The sequence below is a fragment of the Euprymna scolopes genome, chromosome 12 (genome assembly GCF_053919585.1).
Source record: "Euprymna scolopes isolate OS-2025 chromosome 12, ASM5391958v1, whole genome shotgun sequence".
Classification (NCBI taxonomy): domain Eukaryota; kingdom Metazoa; phylum Mollusca; class Cephalopoda; order Sepiida; family Sepiolidae; genus Euprymna; species Euprymna scolopes.
This window is the reverse complement of record NC_136493.1, coordinates 134,859,126-134,886,934: the sequence shown is the minus strand read 5'-3', so window position 1 is coordinate 134,886,934 and position 27,809 is coordinate 134,859,126. Positions and strand designations below refer to the sequence as shown.

General features: G+C 31.8%; 1 protein-coding gene across 3 annotated transcripts in view; it reads right to left on the bottom strand.

Moving 5' to 3' along the window:
- LOC145291496 (serine/threonine-protein kinase 17A-like) overlaps positions 1–27,809 on the bottom strand; it is a 294,199-nt gene that overhangs the window by 6,236 nt on the left and 260,154 nt on the right. Inside the window, exons 1-5 of one of the 3 annotated variants that reach the window (XM_080137400.1) lie at positions 26,763–26,971; positions 12,720–12,932; positions 9,756–9,894; positions 6,233–6,408; positions 1,628–1,807 (exon numbers count right to left, since the gene is read on the bottom strand). In XM_080137400.1, coding sequence (XP_079993526.1) covers positions 1,628–1,807; positions 6,233–6,408; positions 9,756–9,894; positions 12,720–12,808 — 584 coding nt within the window. In that variant the 5' untranslated portion in view covers positions 12,809–12,932; positions 26,763–26,971. Of the gene's footprint in view, positions 1–1,627; positions 1,808–6,232; positions 6,409–9,755; positions 9,895–12,719; positions 12,933–16,446; positions 16,471–26,762; positions 26,972–27,809 lie in introns of those variants that run through there. The other 2 variants (XM_080137399.1, XM_080137398.1) reach the window with 2 other exon arrangements.

The following is a 27,809-nucleotide window of genomic DNA, read 5'->3' as shown; positions in this document are numbered from 1 at the left end:
TGTTTCAATGATTATGTAGAAATAAAATTATATGGTTACTTATGGTGAACTCCGTGTTTATGTGGTTGAAAGTTTTATAAAAGAAAATCTAAATCAATTTGAATTCTAAAATAGAATGTATTTTTACCAATTTGCTTGAATTTCATTTTTAAATATGAATAAATGTTCCAGTGTTGCATTTGACTAGCTTTCTATATTTCTTTTCTTTGCCTCAACATTATATATAAAACTTTATCCTCTTTCTTTTCTAATAATTCTTGTTGGTCTGCGAGTTGAATACATGACTGCAGAGTCAAAGGTGACTTTGTGACTGATTGAATCCTTCGACTGACAGTAATTATCACTTTCTATACTGATGATTGTGTGAGCATGAAACACTAGTGTTCATAGGTAAAAATATTTAATATTTATACAACCATTAAACACACACGTCCTCTCTTGTAACATCCCAATTTTATCCTGAATAACTAAGGTTTTTATGAATCATATGACTCCTAACAATTTCTATTCATTTTCACCAGCTTTCATCCTCTTTATTTAAAAAAATTAAAAAAAGATGAACTTGTTTGTTATTTTTTTTCAAGGAAAATATTAACTGTCTCTGATGAGTTGTTTGGTGTTCATATACCATTCAATAAAACACGTGTAAGACAAAATAAAATATCATGAAAGAAAAATTATAAATATATATATATATTTGGGATATGGAATGTAAACTACTGACATATATACATATGGAGAGTTTGAATGCAAAATGCAATTTGTTTATCCAGAGGCATAAAACAATGTAGACTTTGATGAAAATCTTATTTTAATTGAAAACAAAAAACAAATTATGTTGGTATCATTATGTAAAACATAATTTGAGAGTTTAGTTGAGGTTTGAAATGCAACATTTTTTGTGGTGATAACTTTGTAATTTTGAAAATGGTATTTATTGTATTTTGCAGTTAAACACTTTGTATTTATCATATGAGGGGCATTACTTTTGGAATGCCCCCTATTTTTTTTATTCCACCCAAATGGATCAAAGGGAATTGCAAATTGCACTGTTGTGATGACTGAACTTATGCATTTATGATTTGAAAGTTTAATTTTTCTGTTGCAGATGTTGATGGCATGCTGATAGAAAAAAACAACCCCTGTCATAGACGAGCATCAGAAGCAGAGATGCATCATTGAATTCCTGGTAAAAATGCGTTGAGAATGTTGGTGATTATGTAGAAAAATAAATTCTATAGCACAAAAGGTTGCTGGTTTTAATGGTACCGCACCCGTTTTTGTAGTTCTTCAACTTCTTGAAGAAAAAAAAAAACAATATAGGAGGCTTTACTTTTGAAACGACCTGTGTGTGTGTGTGTGTGTGTGTATTAGTACACCAGAATTGAATGTAAAATGACTTATTATCCAATTAGAATGGATTTTTGTTTTTAAAGGAGTCCTTTCATGATAATTAGTATCATAAAAAAAAAGAGGAGTTTAAAACTAAATAAGATCTATACTAACTTCTGGCAAGTTATATTCCCCTATTTTCTTTTCCATTATTATTTTGTAATGTGTAGAAACTACGATATTAAAAATGTGGTCAAATTCAAAAAAAAAAAGGACAAGAAAAAGAAAATCTTACGCTGGATCCTTGACAAGCAATCGTTTCATAAAGTCTATGGCCCCATAGCTGATGTGTTCAAACAAATAATCAGGAAAATCTAGATGCACCTGAGAAATATTCAAAAATGTCTCTTGTTTTGTATCTCCTCCAAATGGAGAGCAGGCCGTCAACATTACATAAGTCAGCACTCCGAGACTCCTGCGGATGAAAAATAAAAAAAGGTAAATGTCACTAATAATATCAAGGTGCAAGTAAGACATTTTTTTTTTAATCTATGAATATAAAAATATATTTGAGAATTAATATTATAACTATACAGCAATTTCAAACGCACTTTACTTATTTTGCTTCGTAGAACTTTTGTACAAAACAAGGATGTGTGCTTCTCTAATGAGGTTCCAATAATGGTTCACACTTCAGAAGGAACTCCTCTTCAAACAATATTTTAATTAACACTGATGAATTTACAACAAATAGTTTCTTGTGCATGCAAATTAGTTCAAACCATAAAATTCTGTCATTATGAAAAGAGTTCTTTACTTCACGAAAAACGTTTGCCATTAATATGAAGCATATGCTTTAAAGCTGGTATGTGTTTTTTTTTTGTTATTGTTTCTATTGCTTTAGAGAAATTCATCTTTTTTATGAATGTGTACAATTCATAAAAGTTACGGAAAATTCATGTATAGCGTTCATCTTCACCATAGTGCTCATTTTACCAAAACGAGCGCATAACACTCATCTTCAACAAAAACAAATGCATAGCGTCTATCTTCTCTGAAAAATACACGTAACAGTCATCTTCTTAACTTGTTAAGTAAGTAGTTCTATGATTAACTTATTATATTAGAAAATACAAACCAGTGTGGTCAGTTTAGTTTTGGAACTATTTCTTGTTAATAAATTTTAAGTTTAACGAGAGGTATTAAAATTTTGTGTTCCATATTTAGAAATTTCAACTGATTATTTTAAACATCTATAATATAAAAGCGAAAATGTGTGTGTGTGTGTGTGCATTTTTTTCGTATGTCCGCCAAAGGCTTTTTGGAGGGGGGGGGGGTCACTCGAGGGGGGTCACTGTTTCTTAGAACTTTTTATATACTGTCTAGATTATAATAGGTTTGATTTACGAAATTACGTTGTCTGTATCTTTTATTATGTAACAAAATTCATGCTGTGATTTCATTTTCTCTACTACTATGGCGTGAGGTTTGACCTAGAAAACCACATGTTGTCGTTCAACCACCTGCTTTTTTAAACGTTTAATTCACCCTTCCTCACTTCTCTGCCCGTGTAGCGTCGTGGTAAGTCATCAGGCTATTCACCTCAAGGCTTCGGGTTCGAGCCTACCTCCCTCCCCAAACTTTTTTTTCCTTTCTTTTCACTCGGGTAACGCCGGGCACCCCTGCTAGTCTATAATATAAGTCTCACCTGTCTGTTTAAATGTGTGTATGTATATTTGTATGTCTGCCTAAAAATTTCTACAGAGGCAACAGATTTTCACCAGATCGGTATCATTTTGAAGCTTGACCCTTTGGATGACAAATATCAAAAAATTGGCTAAAAACATTAATTTCTTCACCCTCAATTGCCACTTTTCTACAGGGAGGGGTCGCTTTTTTGCCAATATTTTCAAAAGTTATTCCCTCTTTTCAATTGACTAGCCTTAATTTAAACCTTTGACACTTCCGATTTGGCGATGGATGCAACAGCAGATATCGTTTTTTTTTTCATGTTCTTTTCCTCCTTCGCGGTACGAGTTCAAGCCTGCCTGCCTGCCTACTACCACTTTTTTTTTTTTTTTCTCAACATACACCTCCAAACACCCGGGCAATGTCAGGCCCTCAGGCTAGTCTTAATTTAAATCCATCTTGTTCTTCTTTTCTAGTGAACAAGTCAAACCTAAAGATTCCAATCTATTTTTATTGAGTAGGGAATCAAGAAAAATACCTGCCAAAGAACCCCTTTTCACCTATTGTATTCGTTTCTCCACTATTACGTATTCTAAGAGAAACTAAATACTAGATTCTAAATTCCAATGACTGCAAAAAAAAACAAACAAACAAAAAAAAAACGTTTGGCAGTGTGTAAGAATCAGAGCGGGTGTTATGGAAGTGAGAGAGAATCGTGTAAAGTTGGAATCAAAAGAAATTAGTTTGACCCCTGATCACAAAACGATTCAGAAATATTTGTATTCTATCCAGGTTTTTTGGCTGCCACCAGTGACCTACTAAAACATAGAAAAAAAAAGTCTTGCTAGCAAAGGATGAAACAAAGAATGTACAATCAGCAGCCAAATCTAAATTCTAGAGGGAGGTGGGGGTCATTTATGCAATAATGAAAACAATAACCAGACCGGTAGCAGAGATGGGGTGGGGACAGAGAAAAAAGAAAAAGAGCCCATAAGTGGCAGTCTTAAATGGCTCAATGGAATTTGAAATTATATCTTTGTCTTTCTCTCTTCCTCAATTTGTACTTTCAACAAGTGATGCAGACCACAGCACTTACAATTGGCAGTCCTAAGGGTTTATGACTACAAGGGCATTGGACAGAAGAAGAAAAAAAAAATGTTACAACCATTAGATGTTAATCTGGTGTCACAGCATCCTTCTATCAGTGTATGTATCACTCGTTGCTAAGCAACCAGAAAGATTTGAATACAACAAATAAAGTTGTCAACCCAGAAGGTTGAACTAGAGTTGATGTTCATACTATGCAAGGTATTTTTTGTATTAGTGAGCCACTGTTTATCAAGGCAAAAAGGACATTCGAGGATAAGGGTTAATGTATATCACATGAGACAAACACCTTGAGATTTGGAGACAATAGTTGCAAGTCTTGGTTATAGTCAGCTAATGTACTTCCTAACTTCATGGCTGCTACCGGAAGTGGTGACAAGGCAAATAAATTCCTTCACTTTTTTCTCTCACGTATACATCTCCCCTGCGCATGTACTCATTTTTTATTACATTTTTCTAAATCATTCTTTTTTTATTTGATAATCATTGAAAAGTTTTTTCAGCCTTATTTTAATTAAGAATTATTGAAATTATTATTATTATTTTTTTTTAAGAGTTATTGAAAACATTTTTTGCGCTTTTTATTTTTTAAAAAAGAATTATTAAAAACATTTTTTAAAATCTTTCTAAACTATTTTGGGAACGTGTTTGTTATTTTGATTTCGATAAATCCATTTATTTTGATTCCAATAATTTTATTTCTATATTTTCATAAACATATAGTCATTATATAAATTCAAATAATAAACTTTCATTTTTAAAATTTTAAAAATAAAGAAACATATTCTTATAATTTCATAAACATATTTCTTATAAAATTTTCAATAAAATACAAACTTCTATTTTTTAATTTTGTTATTAAAAGGGAAAATAAAGACTAATTGTGTTATATTTATCTGAATAATTGTCTTAATGTTTATTGTATATTTTTCAATAATGTCCTTTTCTTATATTTCATTTCATAAATCGTTTCACAATAGAAAATACTGAAGAACAATAAAAGTGAAGGAAGCACTGATTTGTTGTGTCACCACTTCTGGTAGCAGCCACGCCAGAAGTTAGGAAGTATGTTAGCTGACCACAACCAAAGTCTCTGTTCAGAGATTCTAGATTTGATAGATTCGGCATAGTATTCTTTCGGATTTTCTATAAATCTATTGTAAAAGGTTTATCAAAGGCAATTTTTAAGGCAACTTTGGTTTCAGAACGTCTGTAATATAGTCTATTTAATGTGTTCATATATTTATGAGTATATATATATGAATGTGTCTATTTTCTGTTTGACGTGTGATATATTTGTCTCTAAGATGTTTAGTGCATATATATGTGAAGTGTATATGTGATCGTCTATTGATGGGTGTATGAACAGGACATATATTTATGACAGATGGTGTTTATAATAATAGGGGATGGATAAAGTTCTCTTTGGGGAGGTTTAGCATCATCCAATGGAGAAAGATAACTTATTCATATGGGTTGATCTTGATTTGACAAATCCTTGGAAAACCTACAAATAAAGATTTGTACGACCCAAAGTCTTAGTTGTATTTACAGCAGATTTATTTAGGAATGTTTCCCATTGTAAAGCTGCACGCTGATCTTAAATTTTGACTATTGACAATTTCCGACTGTCTCCTCTGCTCAGAGCCTTCTCTCTCCTTCTGACTACCAACTGAGTCTGCTAACTGACTAACTAACCAACTGATTACGTGTATTTCCAAAACTATCTTGTTACGTCATTAATCCTATGTGACCAAAGACACAAATCGTATGATCCACCCTTGTTTACATTGGTTAACATTCTTTTCACCAAGTTAACATTTTTCATTTTTGGTAACTATTTTAACATAAATAAATTTATCTTTAAATATTTATTTTATTTTGATAACATTCTTTCAGTATCAAAATATTTCTAACCTAAACACTGACAATCAGCCATGCAGCAAGTTAACCAGTATTTTCAAATAACACATTTATAACATTTACAACAATTAGAATAATTTCTGTAAGCAATAGCGGTTGTTTGGTTTCTGGTGGAATTTAAATCAATGAAGCGCTTCATCTCAGTCAATAACAATAAAAGCCAATAGCTGCTCCTACTTACCACATGTCTGTAGCCAGTCCAAGGGGTTCATAGCTTAACACTTCTGGGGCCACATAATCTGGTGTGCCAACAATTTCTCGAATGTCCTCGCCTGCATTCACTAGGCAAGCAAGCCCTAAATCACAGATTTTTATGTTACCATTAGGAAAAGGTTTGGTCAATAAAATATTTTGAGGCTGCAAAAACAAAAGCATCAGCCAATTAACAATGCAGTTACATATTCAGATCATCTTGGTTGTAAAGCCAAGCTTATCTCTTCTCACTATATACAATAAAGTATCATTTATGTTTGTGTACATGTGTACACATATTTATTTTAGGTGCTTTTCAAAAATGTTTACATCTGGGCTGGACTAGGTACTTATTACCACCACAATCCACCAACAAGGGATACAATAATAACAAAAGAAAATTGGCTAATTCAGAAACAAGGTTTGATTTGTCAGTTTAAATGTTATTTGGGTCTGATTTTGAAAATCTGACAAGATGGCTTCAATTGTTATATATATATATATATATATATATATATATATATATATATATACACGTATATAAAAATTAAAAAATATTTACCAATAAATGTATATTTGCACATGCATAAAAGAGCACTTCAAGTTGACTCATGCCTGCCAAGTTCCAATGCTTTCCCTTTTTCAACATCTTAGCAGCTATTTATACTAGCTAAAAACCAAATCGAATCTGTTCCACGTCCAAATTCCTTATATGTCAAGTTTCAAGACTGTGGACCAAAAATTTGTAGAGACTGCTCCTCAGACAGACAGACAAGGTTACTTTGTGTGTGTGTGTGTGTGTGTATATATATATATATATATATATATATATATATATATTAGTGCTGGTATGATTAATTAGAAAAATCAGAACTTTTTAGGGCATCAGAATCGGTACCAGAATCGGAAAAATTTGTGCGTATTTCCGATGCAAAAACGATTCCTTTAATTATTATTTCTTTTTTTTATTTGATTTTGTTTTTAAAAAAATCTTCCACTGCTAGCAGTAATAAATATTTATTGATTTTAAACTACCAGTAAAACTAAAATCTTTAGATCACCTAACCACACAAGTGTGTTTTTGCGTTTGCAAAATATATGCACATTTACAATGTGGTTTTATGGTAATTGGGACAAAATAAACATTTTATAGTTGAATATTTAGAGAGTTATAAAGAATTGGAATCAGTAATTGTACCAAAATCGGGAATTTAGTACGGAATTGGAAAAATTTGGGAATCATCCCATCACTAATATATACACAAACATTCGTTGCATAAAGCATTTGAAGACATACTTTATTTTTTACTACAGCCGAAGTATTATTCATCTTTACTTTTTCTGTATTTCAAATTTATCAATAGTAATCCTAATAAATTACACAACAAATGAAGCAAACAGTTATTGTGACGACATAAAAGCTAAAAGTTATCAGAAAATTAAATGAAATTCACTTAACACAAATAAAAAAAATCCATTGATTTCACAATCATTTGACCCTTATATTTGGCCTCCCAACTTGCCAGATCTTTTTGACTACTATAACACTAAATAACGTCTGAAAATTTCTACAGTTGGAGTAATATTCAATATGAAGAAGAATCACCTGATCTGAGCATGTAGGTGATTTATTCATCACATTAAAAGCTATTATTGCAGCTGAAGAAGAATTTAATGAATAAAGTTGCAAAATGTATTTATTCGTTTTTGAAAATGTTTTTCAGAAAAACAAACCGCATGATTCCCCTCTGGTGCTGCATGTGAGATGACGCCATAAAAAAATAGTGAAGAAATGATGAATGTGAGAAGCATGAATGAAGGGTCAACGTTGTCTTCACATTTTTGCCAAGTTTCAGAAAAATCTAATGGATGGGACAAAACGTGTCATTTTTTGCAATTTGGGGCATTTGTGACCCCTTTTGAGCTCCTGGTAATGCCGAATCCCAATAAAAATGAATAAACAGTGCAGTTTCACGATTTAAGACATTTTAATTCAGCACCATGGAAAATCACTACATAGACATAAATATCAAGTTTTTGAATATGAAAAAAGAGCTCCAAAAATGCATGTTTTTTTTAGCCCTAAAAGTCCCATAGGGATGCAAACCAGAATTTTGTCAGGGTCACTCATACTGAATTTATATTAACAATGGCCTCCACATTTTGGCCAAGTTTCAGGAAAATCTAATGGATGGATAAAATGCTATGGGGCAAAAAGTGTCATTTTTGGCAACTTTTGACCTCTTTTGAGCCTTTGGGGATGCTGAATTCCAGTGTAAATGGATAACGGTGCAGTTTCAGGCTTTAACACGTGTATATTTAAGTTGATCACCGTGAAAAAAACACTATATTATCAGATATCATGTTTTGTTGAGAAATATGAAAAAAGAGCTACAAAAAGGGTGTTTTTAGCACTGAAAGTCCCCGGGGATGCGAACCAGAATTTTGCCAGGGTCAACCATACTGAATTAATATTAAGAACAATGAGCTCCACATTTTAGCCAAGTTTCAGAAAAATATAATGGATGGATCAAAAGTTATGGGTCAAAACGTGCCATTTTTTACCTCTTGAGCCCCTGGGGACGCAACAGGAATTTTTGCAAAAAACTTTTTTTTAGTGTACACATCTATTTAATGAAATACAATTTGTGGCAAAATTTCAGGAAAAACTAATGGATGGTTACCTGACAATTGTCTGGAATAACGGATGCATGCAACTGAAAACATAGACCCCTCTCTGATAAATCGGGGGACCAATATGGTTTTACACAACAAATGAAAAAAAGCATACAATTATCTATAATAGGAAGGGTAGTTATCTATGTATATGTGTGTATGATTGTAGGTCTGATTAAAAATTGAAAACCACAAAGCAAATACCCACAAAGTTGGTATTTTCTTGATTAGCATGGCCTTGGATGAATAATATCTAAGATTTTGAAAAAAAAAAATTTATTCATACTTTGACCCTAAATTGGTACAGATTTCATCAGGAGGGGATAGGTTGATTATGTAACAATAAAGGGAAGTAACTCTGAATTTGTTTTTTTAATCAAGGAGTTAATTCTGTTATGTCAACACATACTTGAGGAATCTATAAAAATAAGTTGTCTGTGTGTATATGTCCAAAAAGGAATAGTCTGACCAGAGATGGGAGGGGAGAGAAAGAGAGGAAGGGGGAAAACTGAGGAAAGAGGAAAGAGAGAAAGGTGGAGAGATGGATAAAGAGGTTTTAATAGAAGTATGTTACACATTTTTGACCTTGGCAATGTCATGACTATAAAGGCTAAATATAGCAATTTAGAAATAGTGTTATTTTTTAAAGTCCCTTGATTTTTCATTTACAAAGAGTTTTGGAATTAACATTGTATATCTTCCTATTCACATACAAATCATTTTGCATTGATGAGGAATGAAATCCAAGATGGCTATGAAGTTAACATATGGATCAAGATGAAACCACAAGATATTCATGAAGGAGTATTAAACAATTTGTGTGCTGGTTTTCTTACCTTGAGGTCCAGATGCAAAATATTTTTGCGATGCAGGAATAAAACTCCTTCAAGAATCTCTCCTAATAACCGAACAACATCACTTTCTTTAAAAGATTCTTCGATGACGCATTCATGGAATAACTCGCCACCAGAACAACTGAAAATAGAAAAAAATAATAAATAAAAATCAATCATGGATTAATTAAATAAATGAATAATATAGAATAAAGAAATAAATAAAAATCATTCATATTCTTACCAACGGAAAATAGGAAAAAATAATAAAAAAAATAAAAAATGAAATAAAAAATGAAATAAATAAAATAAATACATAAAAACTCAATCATCAAAAAGAGAAATGACACTATCAAAAAATATTGTCCCACCGACGTTAAAATTTAGGATGAACTTAAATTTGAAATACCAGCAAATATATACATCCTCTGGATGCAAATGTTTGATAATTTGGAAATGTAAATAAAAAGATTAATAATTTATTTCTTTTTAAAATGTTTTTTAACAAAATGTATGCACAAAAAATGTTTATATATATTAAAAATCAGGCAATTATTTATTAACAGGTTTCTAAAATTATTATCTAAACACGTATTTAATCTAGAAATAGTAATTTATACACATATTAACAAGGCTACCAGGTATTGCCCAAAGCAAAAACATAATTCTTTCTCTCTGTCTTTTCCCCTCCTTTGTTTCTCCCTTCCTCTATCTGGACATTCAATAACACATAACTCGACTATAAAATAATCGGTTACTTCTCTTTACATAACATTTAATGATGTGGCCATTTGATCCTCGTGTTTGTTGTGTATTTTTCAAGTTTTAGCTGGACATACAGATATTTGCCTTTTATATAATACTAGCGGAGGTGTCCAGCGTTGCCCGTGTGTTTGTCAGTGTAAAAGAAAAAAGTTTCAGTAGGTAGGTAGGCCAAACCCGAAGCCTTGACGCGAAGGTGGAAAAGAAAGGGGAAAAAACTGGCATCTTACCGCTCGGCCACGAAGGGAGAGGAATGAAAAGCATTTTAATTTAACAATTAAAAAGTTAAGTGACAGGTGCGTGAACTTAATGAGGTCAAACATCATGCGACAACTTTCGCTTCAAGCCAGTTTGTCCCCACCCCCCCCAAGATGTTGGGGAAAACCAGCTGTCCATAAAAAGGGGAGTGTCCAAATGAATAGCAATTGTCTGATATAAGCTACATTTAAATAACAATTTTCCATTGTGCGGACTTTCTTCTTGCCTCCTCAATTTGAAGTAATTTTTTTTAAATTGACGTGAACACTAGAATATTTCAATTAAAAGTCAAATATGAACAGGTAAAATTATAAAAGAATAAAAGGCCAATCAAATGAGGTATAATTTGTTTAAACAGTTAGAATAAATTTACCTTAAATTTGCAGTTTTTAAAAAAATTACAAGTGCGGACTTTCTTTTTGCCGCCTGTGTACATATGTAAATGGTAATATCTATTATGTAATTATACTCATGTTTAAAAATAATTTTTTTTAAAATTTGGAACTAAAAGAGAAATTGTTATTTTGGCTAATAAATACCATATTATCGAAACATATCCACTATTGAAAAATGTTTTAATATATAATGAAATGTAAAATACATGCAAATAACCTAAAACCATAAAAATGAAATCATCTATATCTATAAATATAAAAGCGAAAATGTGTGTATGTATGTTTTGTGTTTCCGCTAAAAACTTTCGACAGACAGAACGAAAATTCACAAACTTGGTATTGTATTGAAGCTCCATCCTCTCATGACGATGACCGGTTCTATGCATGCATCAGATGACGTCATGACCTGATTTAGTTTAAATAGTTGAAGAACTGACTGAATTTCATGTTAGCTTTGTTGGTTAGAGCGTTGGTTCATTATCTAAACATTTTGGGTTTGAATCGTGGTGTGAGATGTCTTTTTTTTTTCGATTTTTTAAATTTAAATATTGAACCAGTGTTATTTAAGCCATTTTTCAGGTAACGTTCGTTTTTTTTTTTTTTTTTTTTTTTTTTACTTCGCTTATTCTTAGGTTTTCATTAACACCCCTGACCGACCACACACACACCCAAAAACACCCGGGTACCCACCGATTTTTTAAATATTGAAACAGGCTTATTTAAGCCATTTTTCACGTTTTTTTTTTTAACGTTCGTTTTCCTGTTTTCTTATTTCGATTTTTACATTTAACATCGTTTGTTTGCCTTACGTTAGTTTTTTTTCAATGTTTTGATTACACCCCCCGTGACACGGATTTTCACGAGATTGGTATCATTTTAAAGTTCCAACCTTCGCCCGACAAATATCGAAAAATTGGCCAAAAATATTAATTTCTTCACCCTAAAATCATCAGTTTTCTACAGGGAGGGGTCAGCAAAAACCGTCCTCTCATAACAAATTCGCTTCTACGCATGCGCAAATGACGTCGGAACATGATTTAGTTTAAATTTTAAAAAAACGATCCAATTTCATTGACGTCGTCTTAGCTCAGTTGCTTAGAGCGCAGGGTCATTATCTAAAGGTTTTGGGTTCGAATCGTGGTGTGAGGTGTCTTTTTTTTCTCGATTTTTTAAATTTTAATATTGAAACAGGGTTATTTAAGCCAGTGTTTTTTTTTTGGGTTTTTATTTTTCATATTTTTTAAAGTTTTAACGTTTGTTTTTCTGTTTTATTTTTCCGTCACATTCGCGTTTTCTTTTTTTGTTTTTCCCATTTTTACATTCAACATCGTTCCTTTGCCGTACGTTAGTTTTTTGGGTGTTTTTTTTCTCGATTTTTTAAAAAAATATTTACTCCGCCTGTTCTTATGTTTTGATTACCCCCCCCCAACCGAGCACACACACCTCTAAACACGGGCAATGCCGGGTATCCCCCGCTAGTATGAAATAAATCACAAACAAAAGAAACCGGTTACAGACACACAATCTCCATTATAATAAGCTATGTACTTACTATTCTGTGATGAGCACTAATTCTGTGGTACTTTCAAAAACTTCAATTATGTCAACTACACGTGGATGCGGATGGGATAATTCTAACATGACAATTTCTCTGAGAATTTGATCGCGGCAATTCTTTCCTCGGCGCCGTTTCTTGATAAATTTGGCCGCCACCTCTTCCCCCGTAAGGTAGTTGACACATTTCTTCACAACAGCAAATTTGCCTCTGAAAGAAAAAAAAAAAAAAAAAAAATCAAATGAGAAATAGAAAAGATATTTACAAGATTTTGTCATCAATTTGGAAAGAAACCATTTTTAGAATTGCATTAGATTTTATATTAGCTTAATTCATAAGCAAACTTAAGAAAAGAAAATTTTTTTTCTCAATAATTACAAGGATTCTATGCATCAGTGCAGATAAAGGCATGAGTGTGTGTGTGTATATATATATATATATATATATATATATATATATATATATATATACACACACACACACTAGTGATGGGACGATTCCAATATTTTTCCCAGATTCCGATACAATTACAGATTCTGTGCTAAATTAGCGATTCCAATTCTTTATAAATCTTTAATTATTTAACTATAAGATTCTTATTTTCTCCAATTTCTTTAAAAAAAAAAAAAAATAAATAAATAAAAACATGTCAAATATGCCGATATTTTCCTAAACGTCAAAATACACTTGTAGAGAGTGATCTATCCATTTTAGCTTTACTGGTATTTTAAAATCAATAAATATTTATTATTTTATCATTATTACCAGCAATAGAAAATTTTACTTTAAAAACAAATAAAATAAAAAAAAGACAATTAGAAGAATCGTTTTGGCATCGGAAAATAGGCATCAATTTTTCCCATCCCAATACCCCCAAATGTTCCGATTTTTCCGATTCCAATGAATCGTCCCAACCCTAATATATACATACATACACACACCAATGAAAATTATTGCTAATACAAAATATATTCTGACATATATAAATTTATTTATCAGCTCAAATAAGGAAAAGACATCAGTGGGAAAAGGGATTACTGATGCTCTTTATACATAGGCATTTCAAAGCCTAATGTTATTTGTCAATATTTTTCTTAATATACTTAAACTCCACCTTACATGCTCTGTTTTCTTTTATATCTTAATAAATCTCCATTTAAAGAATCCTTCATTATTTTCTATTTTTGTTAATTCTTTGCTCTCTCTCTCTACACACACTTTTCACACATGTTTTATCCACAACAATTTTATGATCTATCGTGTATTTTATGTTCAAAACAATTTTCAGATATTTCAGAAAGCACCATTGCTGTTAGACATGTAAAAGCACTCGGGTTAAGCCTTTCGACTTCGTTGGCAATAATTTAAATCATTATTTATTCACACACACTCAATTATATTTAAATAGTGTACCTCAAAATTGTGTGTTGCTGTTTTACAGCATACCAAACATCTATTGGTTATTTAATGTATTTATTTGCTTCCCCACCAAAGCAAATTAGGCACAAGGCCGTTTTTGATGTGGGGTAAAAACCAGCTCCCCTAAAAGTAGGCAAAAAGGGGGCACTCTGGTTACCAAAAATAATAATTGTCCCAGTATAGAGGGTTTCCCCTCCATTGACTGGTACAAATTATCTTAAGTGCAGCATCTGAAGAACAGATACTACACTTTGATCCCGGCCCGAAGGTATTTAATGTTGAATAACGTTGTGTAAGAAGATAGTTATTTTATACTAGCAAAGATACCCAAGTATATAGCAAAGTCCCGACCTAACCTTTGACTTTGAAAAATGGTGTACACCATCTTTAGGTCAGAGACCATCATCATGTCAGGTTTGGTCATGATCACTCCAGTGGTGTGCACTGCAGATGAGTTGTACACACAGATATACACACACACACACACACACACACACACACACACACACACACACACACGCCACTACTTTATATATATGTGGATTCATAGAATACACAGCTCTCAAAATTTTGATAATTCCATAGGTACACCCTGAGATAAAACGTTTGAGAAGCTCTGGAAGCACTTGAAATGGTTTCGTGGGACAGTTTTTATATCCGTGTAATAAAAGAAGTACACACATTCTTGAACAATACAAATATATATTTCATATTAGATCTTATGATAAAAGGATGCTCGATATAATAAATCGAGCATTAAGATTACACAAATTGATATGATAGAAAAAACAATTATACAAATTAGTTTATCAAAAGTTCAAAGGATATAAAAGATTTTTTTCCCTTATTCCATGGAGTTTCAAAAATTAAACTTTTCTCATCAAAGAAAATAATAAAACTAGCAAAATAAAAGTAAAGAATTACTAGTCTGCATAAATTTGAAAACTTGGAAAATTTAAAGAAAAGAAGTATTTCTACCACCTGTTAAAGAAAACTAATATTTCTCCTTAGGAGTATATTATAGGTCTATAAACTATTATAGGTCTATAAAAAGGGTGGAATGATAAATGTGTCACCCTAAAGAAACCGATGCTAAAGCTTTATTTTAAAACTTTTATTGAAAAACTCAACTCAGGTAACTTGATTATGTAGTAGAGCTGACATCTATTCAATGTAGCCGCCTTCAGCTTCATACAAGTCCTGAACTTGGAGCATGCCTTTTTTCACAATCGGAGTTTAGCAAATTTACGGCGGATGGCGGTGATCAGGCTGGCTTTACTGTTGGGGGAGATCATGTTGGTGATGTTCTTGACATATGACGAAACAAAATAGTCGAGTGGGTTCAGGTTGGGGGAGGAGGGGCAACATTGAGAGAAGAGTACAAAGTTGTAGTACTCCTTCTGAAGCCAAGCCTGGGGTTCTTTGGACAGCTGCCACACTCAGGGTTTGCCAGCGGTTACCTGATCGCACCAGGGGATCACCACACTCTTCAGCACATCCAGGTACACTTTGGTGTTGCCTTCAAGCTGACTTCAAAGATGTGAGGTGGCATGATATGGCCCTCACTTGAAACCACACCAAAGACCATAATAATGGCCAGAAACTTTGTTCAGCTGTGCCCTCAAGTATTGAATTATCTGGACTTGCATTTTGAGGGCGCTGGCAATGGTCCTGTTGTCATAACTTGAATCTGTAGAGAGCATAAGTTGTACAGTGGTGCATCTCCGATCTCGCTTGTTGAACACTGTGTCACTTTCAGACATGATAGAAGGCTCCTAACGCTCTTGGGATTTGTATACAACTGGCCAACTAGTAGATGGCCTGCAAAAAAAAAAAAAAAAAAAAAAAAAAAAATCAGTTTTCATCAAACAGAAATGGAATCATGTTTTTTCTAGGGAACCAATTTTATCATTCCACCCTGTATTAGAGAGCAGAGGGTTAATATTGTTTACAATTCTTATTTAGAAGTAAAAAGACTTATTTTTGTCATCTAATTTACATGCGTGTTTGTTTTGTGTATAGAGACACTTGTAAATTAGATGGTCACACTAAAAGAGTGGGTTCTTGACAATCAGTATGACAGAGATTAGGCCAACTCGGTGGTCTGTTATCTTTTTGGCTGAAGTATTAGCCCTGGGTAATCCACCCACCCAGGCCTAACCTCTCCTCTTTGGGGACAAATTAGTTTATTGCTAACTGCCTGAGGCGCCCCGACCATTTTAAGAAGTCACAATGCCCCTTTTGTGCGCTGGCTTATTCCCCCCCCCCCCACACACTTTTAGATCTTGTGGCACACCATACTTACATAGAAACGTATATAAATATTGAACAGACAGTTTTAACTCATGCATTGGTTGGTTGGTTGGTTGGTTGGTTGTTTTTGTTTTACGGCATATCAACCCTTTTTGGGTTATTTAATGCCGAATCCAAAGATTTTGAAGAAAAAATTTTTGATAGAATATATTTGCTGTTTTCAAGTCGGTTTCTATTTAACCCATAGTTGGAACCCTAACAGGTACTACCACTCCGGGTCAGAATGGACCTGGGAGCAATGGTAATTAAAGGGTGGCTCCACACTCCCTAAAGCCCACAAGCTGAGGCCTCACCACTGGATATAGTTTAAGGTCATATCCAGGACCTTAACTCATGGAAGAACAGTTGTGTAGAGTTTAGTAAGTGGAACTGTTATTTCAGACTTTTCCTTCTCCAAGACTAGTTGCTCTACCAAGGCTTGAGGGTCTAGTCTACCCTACTATTTCATTCATTACTGCAAGGAGAGAGGGGCAACTATTCAATTTTTTCCCCCTTAATATATTTGACCCGATGACCCAGGAATAATGCTTCCGGGGAGTGAAGAACATAGAACTCATAATAGTCAGCCATCAAAAGCTGATATATTTTCCAACCAGTTTCTGTTGAGTTTTGTTGATGTTAAAATAATATGCACGCGAGATGAAGAATTCAATTGTCGACTGCACCTTAACCGTCAGGCCTTTTTTCAAAACAACTTGTTTGGTGAGACGAGGACACAGTAATATCGTGTGCCACTTAATGTTTATGTTGTTGACACGGATATAAATACATGGATGTTCAGCTCGATAAAATTACAGATATTAAGTAAACAGAAAAAAAATGACTCTTCCATCTTATGTTCAACGTAATTCTTCATTTCGCCAAATTTGTCTCACATATTTGAGCAGAGTTCATGATAATTATCATATCTTTGAATCAGTAATCATCGTGTATTTTGGTAATTTAAAATCATAACATGAGCCTGCCTTCTGTTTGCATAAGCAGACTAAAAGGCACCAGTAATTTATTATTACTAACAGGAAACGAGATCAGATTCTATAATTAACTAGCATGGTTACCCGGCATTGCCTAAGGCAAAAGTGTAACATAACTTTTAACCCTTTCTCTTCCTCCCTTCTTTCCTTCCTTGTTACCCCCCTCTCCACCACCTTTTCTTCTTTGTACAGCCCATTCCTCTTTCTGGACACATACACAACTCGAATTTGTATAAGGGAAATAATTCTGAAGAAAAAAAATCAGAATCACTTCCCTTTACATGATAACATTAAAAGATGTGGGTAATCGCAATAAATGACCATTTGGCGTACAAATAAATCTTTTTTTTTTTATTTTTAATGTTAGATATTATACATCTGGCATTACACTGATAAAAAAAAAATACCAATTTTTTGGGTGTTTGTTATCTATTTTTAAAATTTTAGCTGGGCATACAACTGAATTTGCCTTTCATGCAATAAACAAAATAGTGTTAAATTTTATTAGTTTTAGGACTCATCTATATAATCTAATTGAATAACTGTAAAAGCTTGGTCGATTTCTCTCACAGTAACGGTTACAACATAACGTCCTAGTTACTATTTATAATATCAGTTATAGTCAGTTAACGTACTTCCTAATTTCTGGCGCAGTGCTACCGGAAGTGGTGACAAGGCAAATCAGTTCCTTTACTTTTGTTCTTCAGTCATTCCTAGTGTGAAGTGATTTGTTGAAATAAAATACAAGGAAAGAATATTATTGGAACAGATACAATAAAAAAATAAAATTGTATAGATAAAAAAATAACAATTAGTCTTTATTTGCACTTTTAATAACAAAATTAAAAAAATATAAGTATTTCATTTGAAATTTTATAAGAAATATGTTTATGAAATGATAAAAATAACTTGTTTTTTTAATTTTAAAAATAAGTTTTTTTTTTATTTGATTTTATATAATATATATTTATAAAATCATAAAAATGAAATAGATCAAGTAAAGATTAGATACCCCGTAGCAGAAAAAAAAAAAAGATTAAGATTTGCGAACATTTCAAGTGATACCGGTTGTTTGACCTTGATATTGCAGTTGGTTGTTTGTAAACACGTCAAATAGCAGACATGGTCGAATGTTCGCGAGCAAGATTTTTTTAAAAATATATTTACAAAACTTTTTAAGATTTAAAAGAAAAAATATATATTTACAAAACATTTTAATATTAAATATTTACAAAACTTAAGGTTAAGAATTTGTTTTATTGGTAACATTAGTTGATGACTTAATGAGATGATTAATTTTTGATATGTTTGGTTTGATTTCATTTATAAATTTAGGCCAGTCTTTTGGTCCCAATTGTAACCATTTGTTTATTAGTATTTCGTATTTGGAGTCTTGGTTAATGATGTTGATGTGACTTGAGAGTACGTCTTTTCCTTCGTGTATTCATCTACTATTTTTCTGGCTTCGAGGAAGGAGATTTTTTGGTATGTTTCTACTTCCTTTTCTTTCTTTCAGATTCTGTATGCTCTAGCATAAATAGGATGGTTTTCTCCACAACTTGCACATTTGCAATCAAGATTGCAGTCATTTACAGTGTGGTCTGGATCTCTCATCCCCTACATGCATCCCATGGCGCCCAAACTTCTGGCATTTAAAGCACCGAAGTGGGTTTGGTATAAAGGGTTCAACTTTTTCAATGTTGAACCCAATTTTGATTTCTTTTGAGATAGCTCAAAAGAAATCAAAATTGGGTTCAACATTGAAAAAGTTGAACCCTTTATACCAAACCCACTTCGGTGCTTTAAATGCCAGAAGTTTGGGCGCCATGGGATGCATGTAGGGGATGAGAGATCCAGACCACACTGTAAATGACTGCAATCTTGATTGCAAATGTGCAAGTTGTGGAGAAAACCATCCTATTTATGCTATGGGTCTATTGAACTGCATAATGTAAGTGTTCGTATGCATAGTCCGATTCTCTTTTTTTATTGTAATTCTTTTACCGTTTGTTACTCCTTGGTTTTTAAGTTCTTTTGTTATCTCTTCAGTAGTACACATCGAGAGGTCTTTCGATTTTACTACACCTCTGATGTATTCAGATTCTTGTGTGGATAAGTTTTGATATTTATGTTGTGGAAAGTTTTTATTACCAGGAGAAAAGTGGCATGTTTTTCTTTTTCCACTTCCACCAGTAGGGTTTTATTTTTTTAAGTTTTTACATTTTTTGGGGTAATATATGCCGATATAATTTTATGTATAATAAATGGTGATAAGTCTGTTATTTTGGTTTCTTTGGTGGATTCTAATACAATAAATTTTGAGAATGTTTGATGTAGTTCATTATCTGAACTATCCGAGTCAACGTGTTGGCGCTTGGAGCTTTTATTATTGGTCATATATATATATATATTTTAAATTCATTGTTTATGCTCCCCACCCACCTCGGAGTCCAATATTGGGGCATGTTAAGGGGGAAACCCATTCGCCTTGTCATGACAGGGCTACATAAACAGTATACATGTTCCAAATGGGAGCCATGAGCACCCATAATCCTTTAGTTACACAATCCAAGTCATTTGTGGGAACTTCCAGCACTATACAGATATGTCATGACTTTAATCATTTGGCACCGCTTTCTAACACATGGAAAAGAGGGGAAAATATGTATATAGTTTATAGTGGTACAGAGTAAAACTGTATTTGTTACGGTTTAGAGGAAATTAATAGAAAAGTAGATGTGTTAGGGCTTGACGTAACTAGCCAATTGATCAGATCGGGCCCCTCCGACTGCCCGTTTAGCCTTGTACGAGGCCAAAGTGGAGTGTTGCAACTGATATCTTTAATTTCTCTAGAACACAAAAAGGACTATTCGGAGATTGGAGAAGATAAAAAGGAAAATTGTAAAACAGAATAACTTCGTGCTATTCAATAATATTTGTCTAAATGAATATACATTATATATGTATATATATGTATATATCACTGATGAGATGAGCCATAGCAACAGCAAAGCACGTGTCTATGGATACCTATTTTATCTATAAATAAAATATATAATATATATATATATACATAATTATATTTTTTTAATATCCACATGCATATGTTTCATATTAACCAATAATCATCAGTGTGGCTAGTTATAACTGTATTACAAGTCACAGGATCCTGACCGCGAACTGAAGTAACCTTGTGACTTCCATCTGAGATTTTTGCCCCCACGATTACTGAGACAAAGAGAAATATACCTATATTCATTAAATTAATAAAAACAATCTCCATAGAGGGTTTAACGAAGAGGTCACTTTGCAATATTGCTTTATCTAGAGGCTTTTTATATGTTCCTTACAGGTGCTCTTCCTTGAATGAAGCTATAAATAATTATAATAAATATTTTTCAATATCCACATATTTCATCTTAATCAATAACCATCAGCGTGGCTAGCTATAACTCAATTATTAGTCACAGGATTTGATATGATATCCTATGAGAGTCTCACTTTTCATGATATTTTTTGTTTATCATCAGATGCACAGACGAAAACAATTCTTCGTTTATTGCTATTACCCGCAAAAAAAAAAACAAAAAAAAACAAAAAAAAAACATTAAAAAAAAGCAGAAGGATAATTATTATCTTTCTGCTTTTTTTTTTTTTTTATTAAATAGATGAAGTAAGCCAACAATTTTATGCTAAACTTTTATAACTCTTTGAAATGTTATCTTTTTTTAATCTACAGGATAAAACGATAAAATTGTTGCCCCATAAAAGACAGCATAATTCCATTTCCATTTGATGAAAACCGTTTTTTTTTTTTTGTTGCAGACCATCTACTAGTTAGCTAGTTGTGCACAAATCTCAAGAGCGATAGGAGCCTGCTATCATGTCTGAAAGTGACACAATGTTCAATGAACGACATCAGAGATGTGCCGCTGTACAACTCATGCTCTCTGCCTATCCAAGTTATGACAACAGGACCATTGCCAGCACCCTCATCGTGCATCATAGGATTGCCACGAATAACAGAGACATGTCCAGGGTGATGAAAACAAACTTTCTGGCTATGGTTATGATCTTTGGTGTGGTTTTAAGTGAGGGCCACATCATGCCACCTCATATCTTCGAAGTCGGCTTGAAAGTCAACACCAAAGTGTACCTGGATATACTGAAGAGTGTGGTGATTTTCTGCTGCAATCAGGTGGCTACTGCCAAACCCTGGGTATGGCAGCAAGACTCGGTACCAGCCTACAAGTCCAAAGAAACCCAGGCTTAGCTTCAGGAGTGCTATGACTTTCACTGCCTCCCCCTCCTTTCTTGACCTGAACTCGCTGGACTACTTCATTTGGTCATAGGTCAAGAACGTCACATGACCTCCCACAACACCAAAATCAGCTTAATCGTTAGTATTCACCGAGCTCCTACATGCGTTTGTGGAAAAGGCATGCTCCAAGTTCCGGACCCGTATCGAGGCGGTGATTGAGGCTGAAGGCGGCTACATTAAATAAATGTCAGCTCTACTATATAATCAAGTTACCTGAATTTATTTTTTTTTTCAATAAAAGTTTTTAAATAAAGCTGTAGTGTTGTTTTCTTTGGGGTGACAACTTCATCGTTCCACCCTGTAAAAAATGTGTTTAAGTGATTAAAAATCCAAAACTGAATCAGTTTGAAGCATAAATATTTAGTACAGGTAAACTAAAAAAACTATCTGATGTGTTTGTTTCTCATTTTGTGACCGGTGATAATGTGACGTTTCTAATGTGACAAAGGACAAGTGAAACATATCATGTGTAATACAACTCAATCCTTTGGAAAATGATACCAAACCACAAAGCCAAAAGGTGTAATCCATCCCATTTCCAGTGCAAACTCTTGCATATGTAATGAAGTCTAGTTACGGAGGAGGAGGAGGAGGAGGAGGAGGAGGAGGAGGAGGAGGAGGAGGAGGAGCAATATGCACTGCTGATCTGACCTCACCAGCTTCTCCTGATCCAGTCAAGCAGGACATGAAACACAGGAGAGCTGAGGACATTTGACACTCCTAAAACGTGTGGGAGGTAGACATACCAGGATGAAGGAGGGTTCCAGAGGTAAGGAGAGGCAAGCAATCAATTCACTGATCAATTTACCAACTGCTTTAACTTGATATGATTTCCCCATCCTTAAATAACAAAACAAAAACATTTTTTACTATATGTTATAACCACATCCTTGTCATAGAAAATGGATTCAAAAACAATATACTTGGTCTAACTTGTTGAACCGTCCTCCTGGATAATCAATTTCTTTTAAGTAATAATTTGCCCATCCTATCCATTGTTTCCAATCCTGTGGTGGGGTTCATCGTCCCACTGATAATATCTTTGATTCTTATCCACAAGTAACCTCCAGGCCTTGATAAGTAGGTCAATTAGCACGCACACACAGCACACACACACACACACTAAATAGGTCACCAATGTTCGTTTAGCTAAGTCTTATCAGATATACTTTAATAACTCAAAATACATGTTAAAATATACTTTAGTTCTGAGATTGAGTTATGTTAGAAAAATTCAGTTTTTAATTTTTTCAATTAACTATAACTTATAATTACCTTAATCACCCATCTCTCCTTCTTAGCTAAGCTATTCTTTCCTCTCACTCTATGTTGATCAACCATATCTGTTAATGTTTCTGAACACCGAGAGAAAGAGTGATATTTTTTAACAGTCATCTAATTTATATATGTGCACATGTACACACAGCAAACACATTAAATGGCAAAATAATAATCTCTTTATTGCTATATAATAATTCAAATTTACAAAATTCTTACGTCAAAAAAAAAAAAAAAAAAAAAAGAAAGAAAAAGAATTCATTTCACGCGAGGTCCTCATAATTGGAATAGATGAAAAAAAAATAAAGTCACCGTTTAAGACAATACGGATTTCACATGTCTGTTGACAGCATACCACAAGGGAGGAAAAAGAAAAAAATCTGATTCCTTGCTTGACGAAGATGTACACCATAGAAACTAAGTTGATTGGCATTTTTTTCATATTTTTCGAGACATTTCATTGTTGCATTTCTTCCCCTGTTTTCTAGACGGTGATTGATTTGCCATCCCCGATGAAAACGTCTTCCAACAGATATTTTGACTGAAGAAATTAATCGCATTCTTAGACGAATTATTATTATTATTAGTAGTAGTAGTAGTAAGAGTTTCAATAAAATATGTTCATTTTTTTTTAAAGAATGGTTTACATAAAGTTAACAATTACAATAAATAAATATTACACATGTATTAAATAGAATTGTTCACATTGTTCCACTTATTTTCATATAAAACATTAATAAAAATAATGAAAAATAATATAGCATTACATATTATAATACAATGGAAGATGTTTCGTTCGGGATGTCAAATAATCTATTACTGTGAAAAAGAAAACAAAAAAACAAAAAAAAAACAGGAAGCAATGCAACAATGAAATGTCTCGAGAAATATGCCGGAATGCAAGTAGATTTTTAAATTTTAAAGAAATGTTTATTCAAAAAAAAATACTGCGTTGTATAATGGCTTCTTAATGTACAAATACTACTTCAATCATCATCATCATCATCATCATAATAATACAGAAATAAAGAGACTTATTTTTAGTTACTCAAAAGAATGTCTTGAAAGATATGTCAATTTATGAATTCCCATATAAAATCAACGTAGAATAAATAGTGGCAGCGGTTATGATCCAATTGGTCATGGGTACATCTAATTATATATATTTAAAGTCATACATATGTATGATTTTAAAGAAATTTAAGTCCCATGGTACTAAAAGTTTTGTGATTAAAATAAAGTCTGGCCTCAAATTGTCAGGCGTAATCCATCATAATGCCCATCCGACATTTATAGATCAAATATACTGGACTCCATTTTAGTTGCAAAATCTTCAGTATCATAAAATTTAAACTTCTTTAAACATAAATTTATATTTTATACACTTATAGAATAATCGAACACTATATTGGATTTCTTTTCACCCAAAAGAACCAACTACCTATCTATACATTCATTGAAAAAATTATATATTTATAATTTATACTCAAATCTAATCCGGTTTACAAATTAAAAAAAAAAAAAATAAACTTAATTAAATGCAGCTAAATAATAAATAAACTTAATTAATTGCAGATAAATAATAAATAAACGTAATTAAATGCAGATAAATAATAAATAAACTTAATTAATTGCAGATAAATAATAAATAAACGTAATTAAATGCAGCTAAATAACAAATAAACTTAATTAAATGCAGATAAATAATAAATAAACTTAATGAAATGCAGATAAATAATAAATAAACTTAATCAAATGCAGATAAATAATAAATAAACTTAATTAAATGCAGATAAATAATAAATAAACTTAATTAAATGCAGATAAATAATAAATAAACTTAATTAAATGCAGATAAATAATAAATAAACTTAATTAAATGCAGATAAATAATAAATAAACGTAATTAAATGCAGATAAATAATAAATAAACTTAATTAAATGCAGATCAATAATAAATAAATTTAATTAAATGCAGATAAATAATAAATAAACTTAATTAAATGCAGATAAATAATAAATAAATTTAATTAAATGCAGATAAATAATAAATAAATTTAATCAAATGCAGATAAATAATAAATAAATTTAATTAAATGCAGCTAAATAATAAATAAACGTAATTAAATGCAGATAAATAATAAATAAATTTAATCAAATGCAGATAAATAATAAATAAACTTAATTAAATGCAGCTAAATAATAAATAAACGTAATTAAATGCAGATAAATAATAAATAAACTTAATTAAATGCAGATAAATAATAAATAAACTTAATTAAATGCAGCTAAATAATAAATAAATTTAATTAAATGCAGCTAAATAATAAATAAACTTAATTAAATGCAGATAAATAATAAATAAACTTAATTAAATGCAGATAAATAATAAATAAACTTAATTAAATGCAGATAAATAATAAATAAATTTAATTAAATGCAGCTAAATAATAAATAAACTTAATTAAATGCAGCTAAATAATAAATAAACTTAATTAAATGCAGATAAATAATAAATAAACTTAATTAAATGCAGCTAAATAATAAATAAACTTAATTAAATGCAGCTAAATAATAAATAAATTTAATTAAATGCAGCTAAATAATAAATAAACTTAATTAAATGCAGATAAATTATAAATAAACTTAATGCAGATTTTTTTGCAACCGGTTTGAACATGAATTATTATAAAAAGATAAAATAATTTTGGAAATAAATATGCATATAAACTTTGTTTAATGTTAAGTATTGAGCTGGCTTTTGTTGCTGAAATTCGATCCCTTTGGAAATCGATTTGATATATATTAGTGTTGGAACGATTAGTCTGAATCAGAAATCGGAAAAATCGTAACTTTTTAGGGTATCGGAATCAGTATCAGAAAAATTAAAATGTTAGAGTGGTTAAATCGGCATAGTAAGTGGGAACAAGAAAATACAACTAAAAGAGAGATTGGTAACTTGTTTAATTAATTAGAGATGATAGTTAATTGGAACAATTAGAACATTTTTTTTCACACTTCATTCAATCCTAGAACTAAAGTACAATTTAGTATGTATTTTTGCACCATTAAAATGTATAGGAAAATGCCCTAAGAAAACAAATGTTAATTAACTCACAGTATGATAATAAATTATGGCCTTTCATAACTGAACATGTTTAGTTTCTATGAATCAATAAATGTTTGCAGGCAAAGGGCTATGCAATCTACAGCTGTATTTCTCCTAGCTCAGTATAAATTGAGTTCAGGGGTAGAAAACCGTCTAGAACCAAAGTAGATATAAAATCAGGCCAACGATATTCAAAACGTTGTGTGCGTTTCAACATGCAAAAATGTTTAAACAATGAACCACTTTTCGGTGCATTTAACATATAAGTTTAACATTAAAATAAAAAAATTATAAACTTTTAAAAAATAGATTGGAGTCATTAGTCAGACTAAATAGGGCAATGTGATCAATCAACCCGTTTTTCCAAGTTCATTGTTTTTGGAAAATGGCAGCTGAGATTTAGGTCATCAGAAGAAAAGAATAATTAAGAAAAAATATTTTGTCTAGACAAGCGAAATAAATTTTCTTCATTTCAATAGCTTTGTCTTATTTTTATTGTTTCTACCATTAAGATTTTTTGTCAATTGCCTGTACTAGCATAAAAAAAGTCTCCCTCCTGCCGCAAATTTCGTTAGTAGATATGACAAACAAACATATACAAGACAACCCTCTTCTCTACAACTCACCTCAAAGAAGAAAGTAATGCCTGGGAGGATGACAATGACGACGAATAGATACTATACTACTCCACCTACTTTAATTGAGCATTGAAAGAAAGTACATGTCTGAAAAATTTGAGTATTGAACGACAGTAATAGTTTTGGTTTTAGATAGATAAGAAATAGTGTAGTTTCCGCTTCATATAGTAATAGATAGGCAAATAAATCTTAAGAGTTTAACAAAAAAAAAAAAAAAAAATGCGACATTATTTGTGAAAAGAAAAATTTCAAAACGTTCAAGTGATATCAGAGTTCTACTAGAAAACATTTAGTTAAATTTTAACAGAAAATGAATTACTTGTCCCTCCTCGTCGCAATCATTCCACATCATTTCATTGAAAATAACAATTAAGAACTGCTTAAATTTTAAAACACTTTTTATTTTTCAAGATGTATCGACATAAATGAAAAACTTCACATTAATTTTTGTAGCATTTTAATCAAGTAATCCTTTTATATCTGTACTAGCGGATGGTACCCGGCGTTGCCCGGGTGTTAAGAGGTGTGTGTGCTCGGGCAGGGGGGGGGGGCGGTGTTAATCAAAACATAAGTGAAGTAAATATTTTTAAATATTAAATAGTAAATTATTAAATATTTTATATAAGATAAATGTTAAAACTTTAAAAAATCGAAAAAAAAAAAAAACTAACGTAAGGCAAACGAACGCTGTTAAATGTAAAAAACGGAAAAACAAAAACAAAAAAAAGAAAATGCGAATGTGATGGGACCCCCCCCCCCAGAAAAACGAACGTTAAAACTTCTTTAAAAAAATTGAAAAATAAAAACCAAAACATAGAACGTGAAAAATGGCTTAAATAATCCTGTTTCAATATTAAACCTTTAAAAATCAAAAAAAAAAAAAAAAAAGACATTTCACACCACGATTCAAACCCAAAACCTTTAGATAATTAGGCCGCGTTCTAATGAACTGAGCTAAGACGACGTTGACAAAATTAGGTCGGTTTTTTTAATATTTAAACTAAATCATGTTCCAACGTCATTTGCGCATGCGTA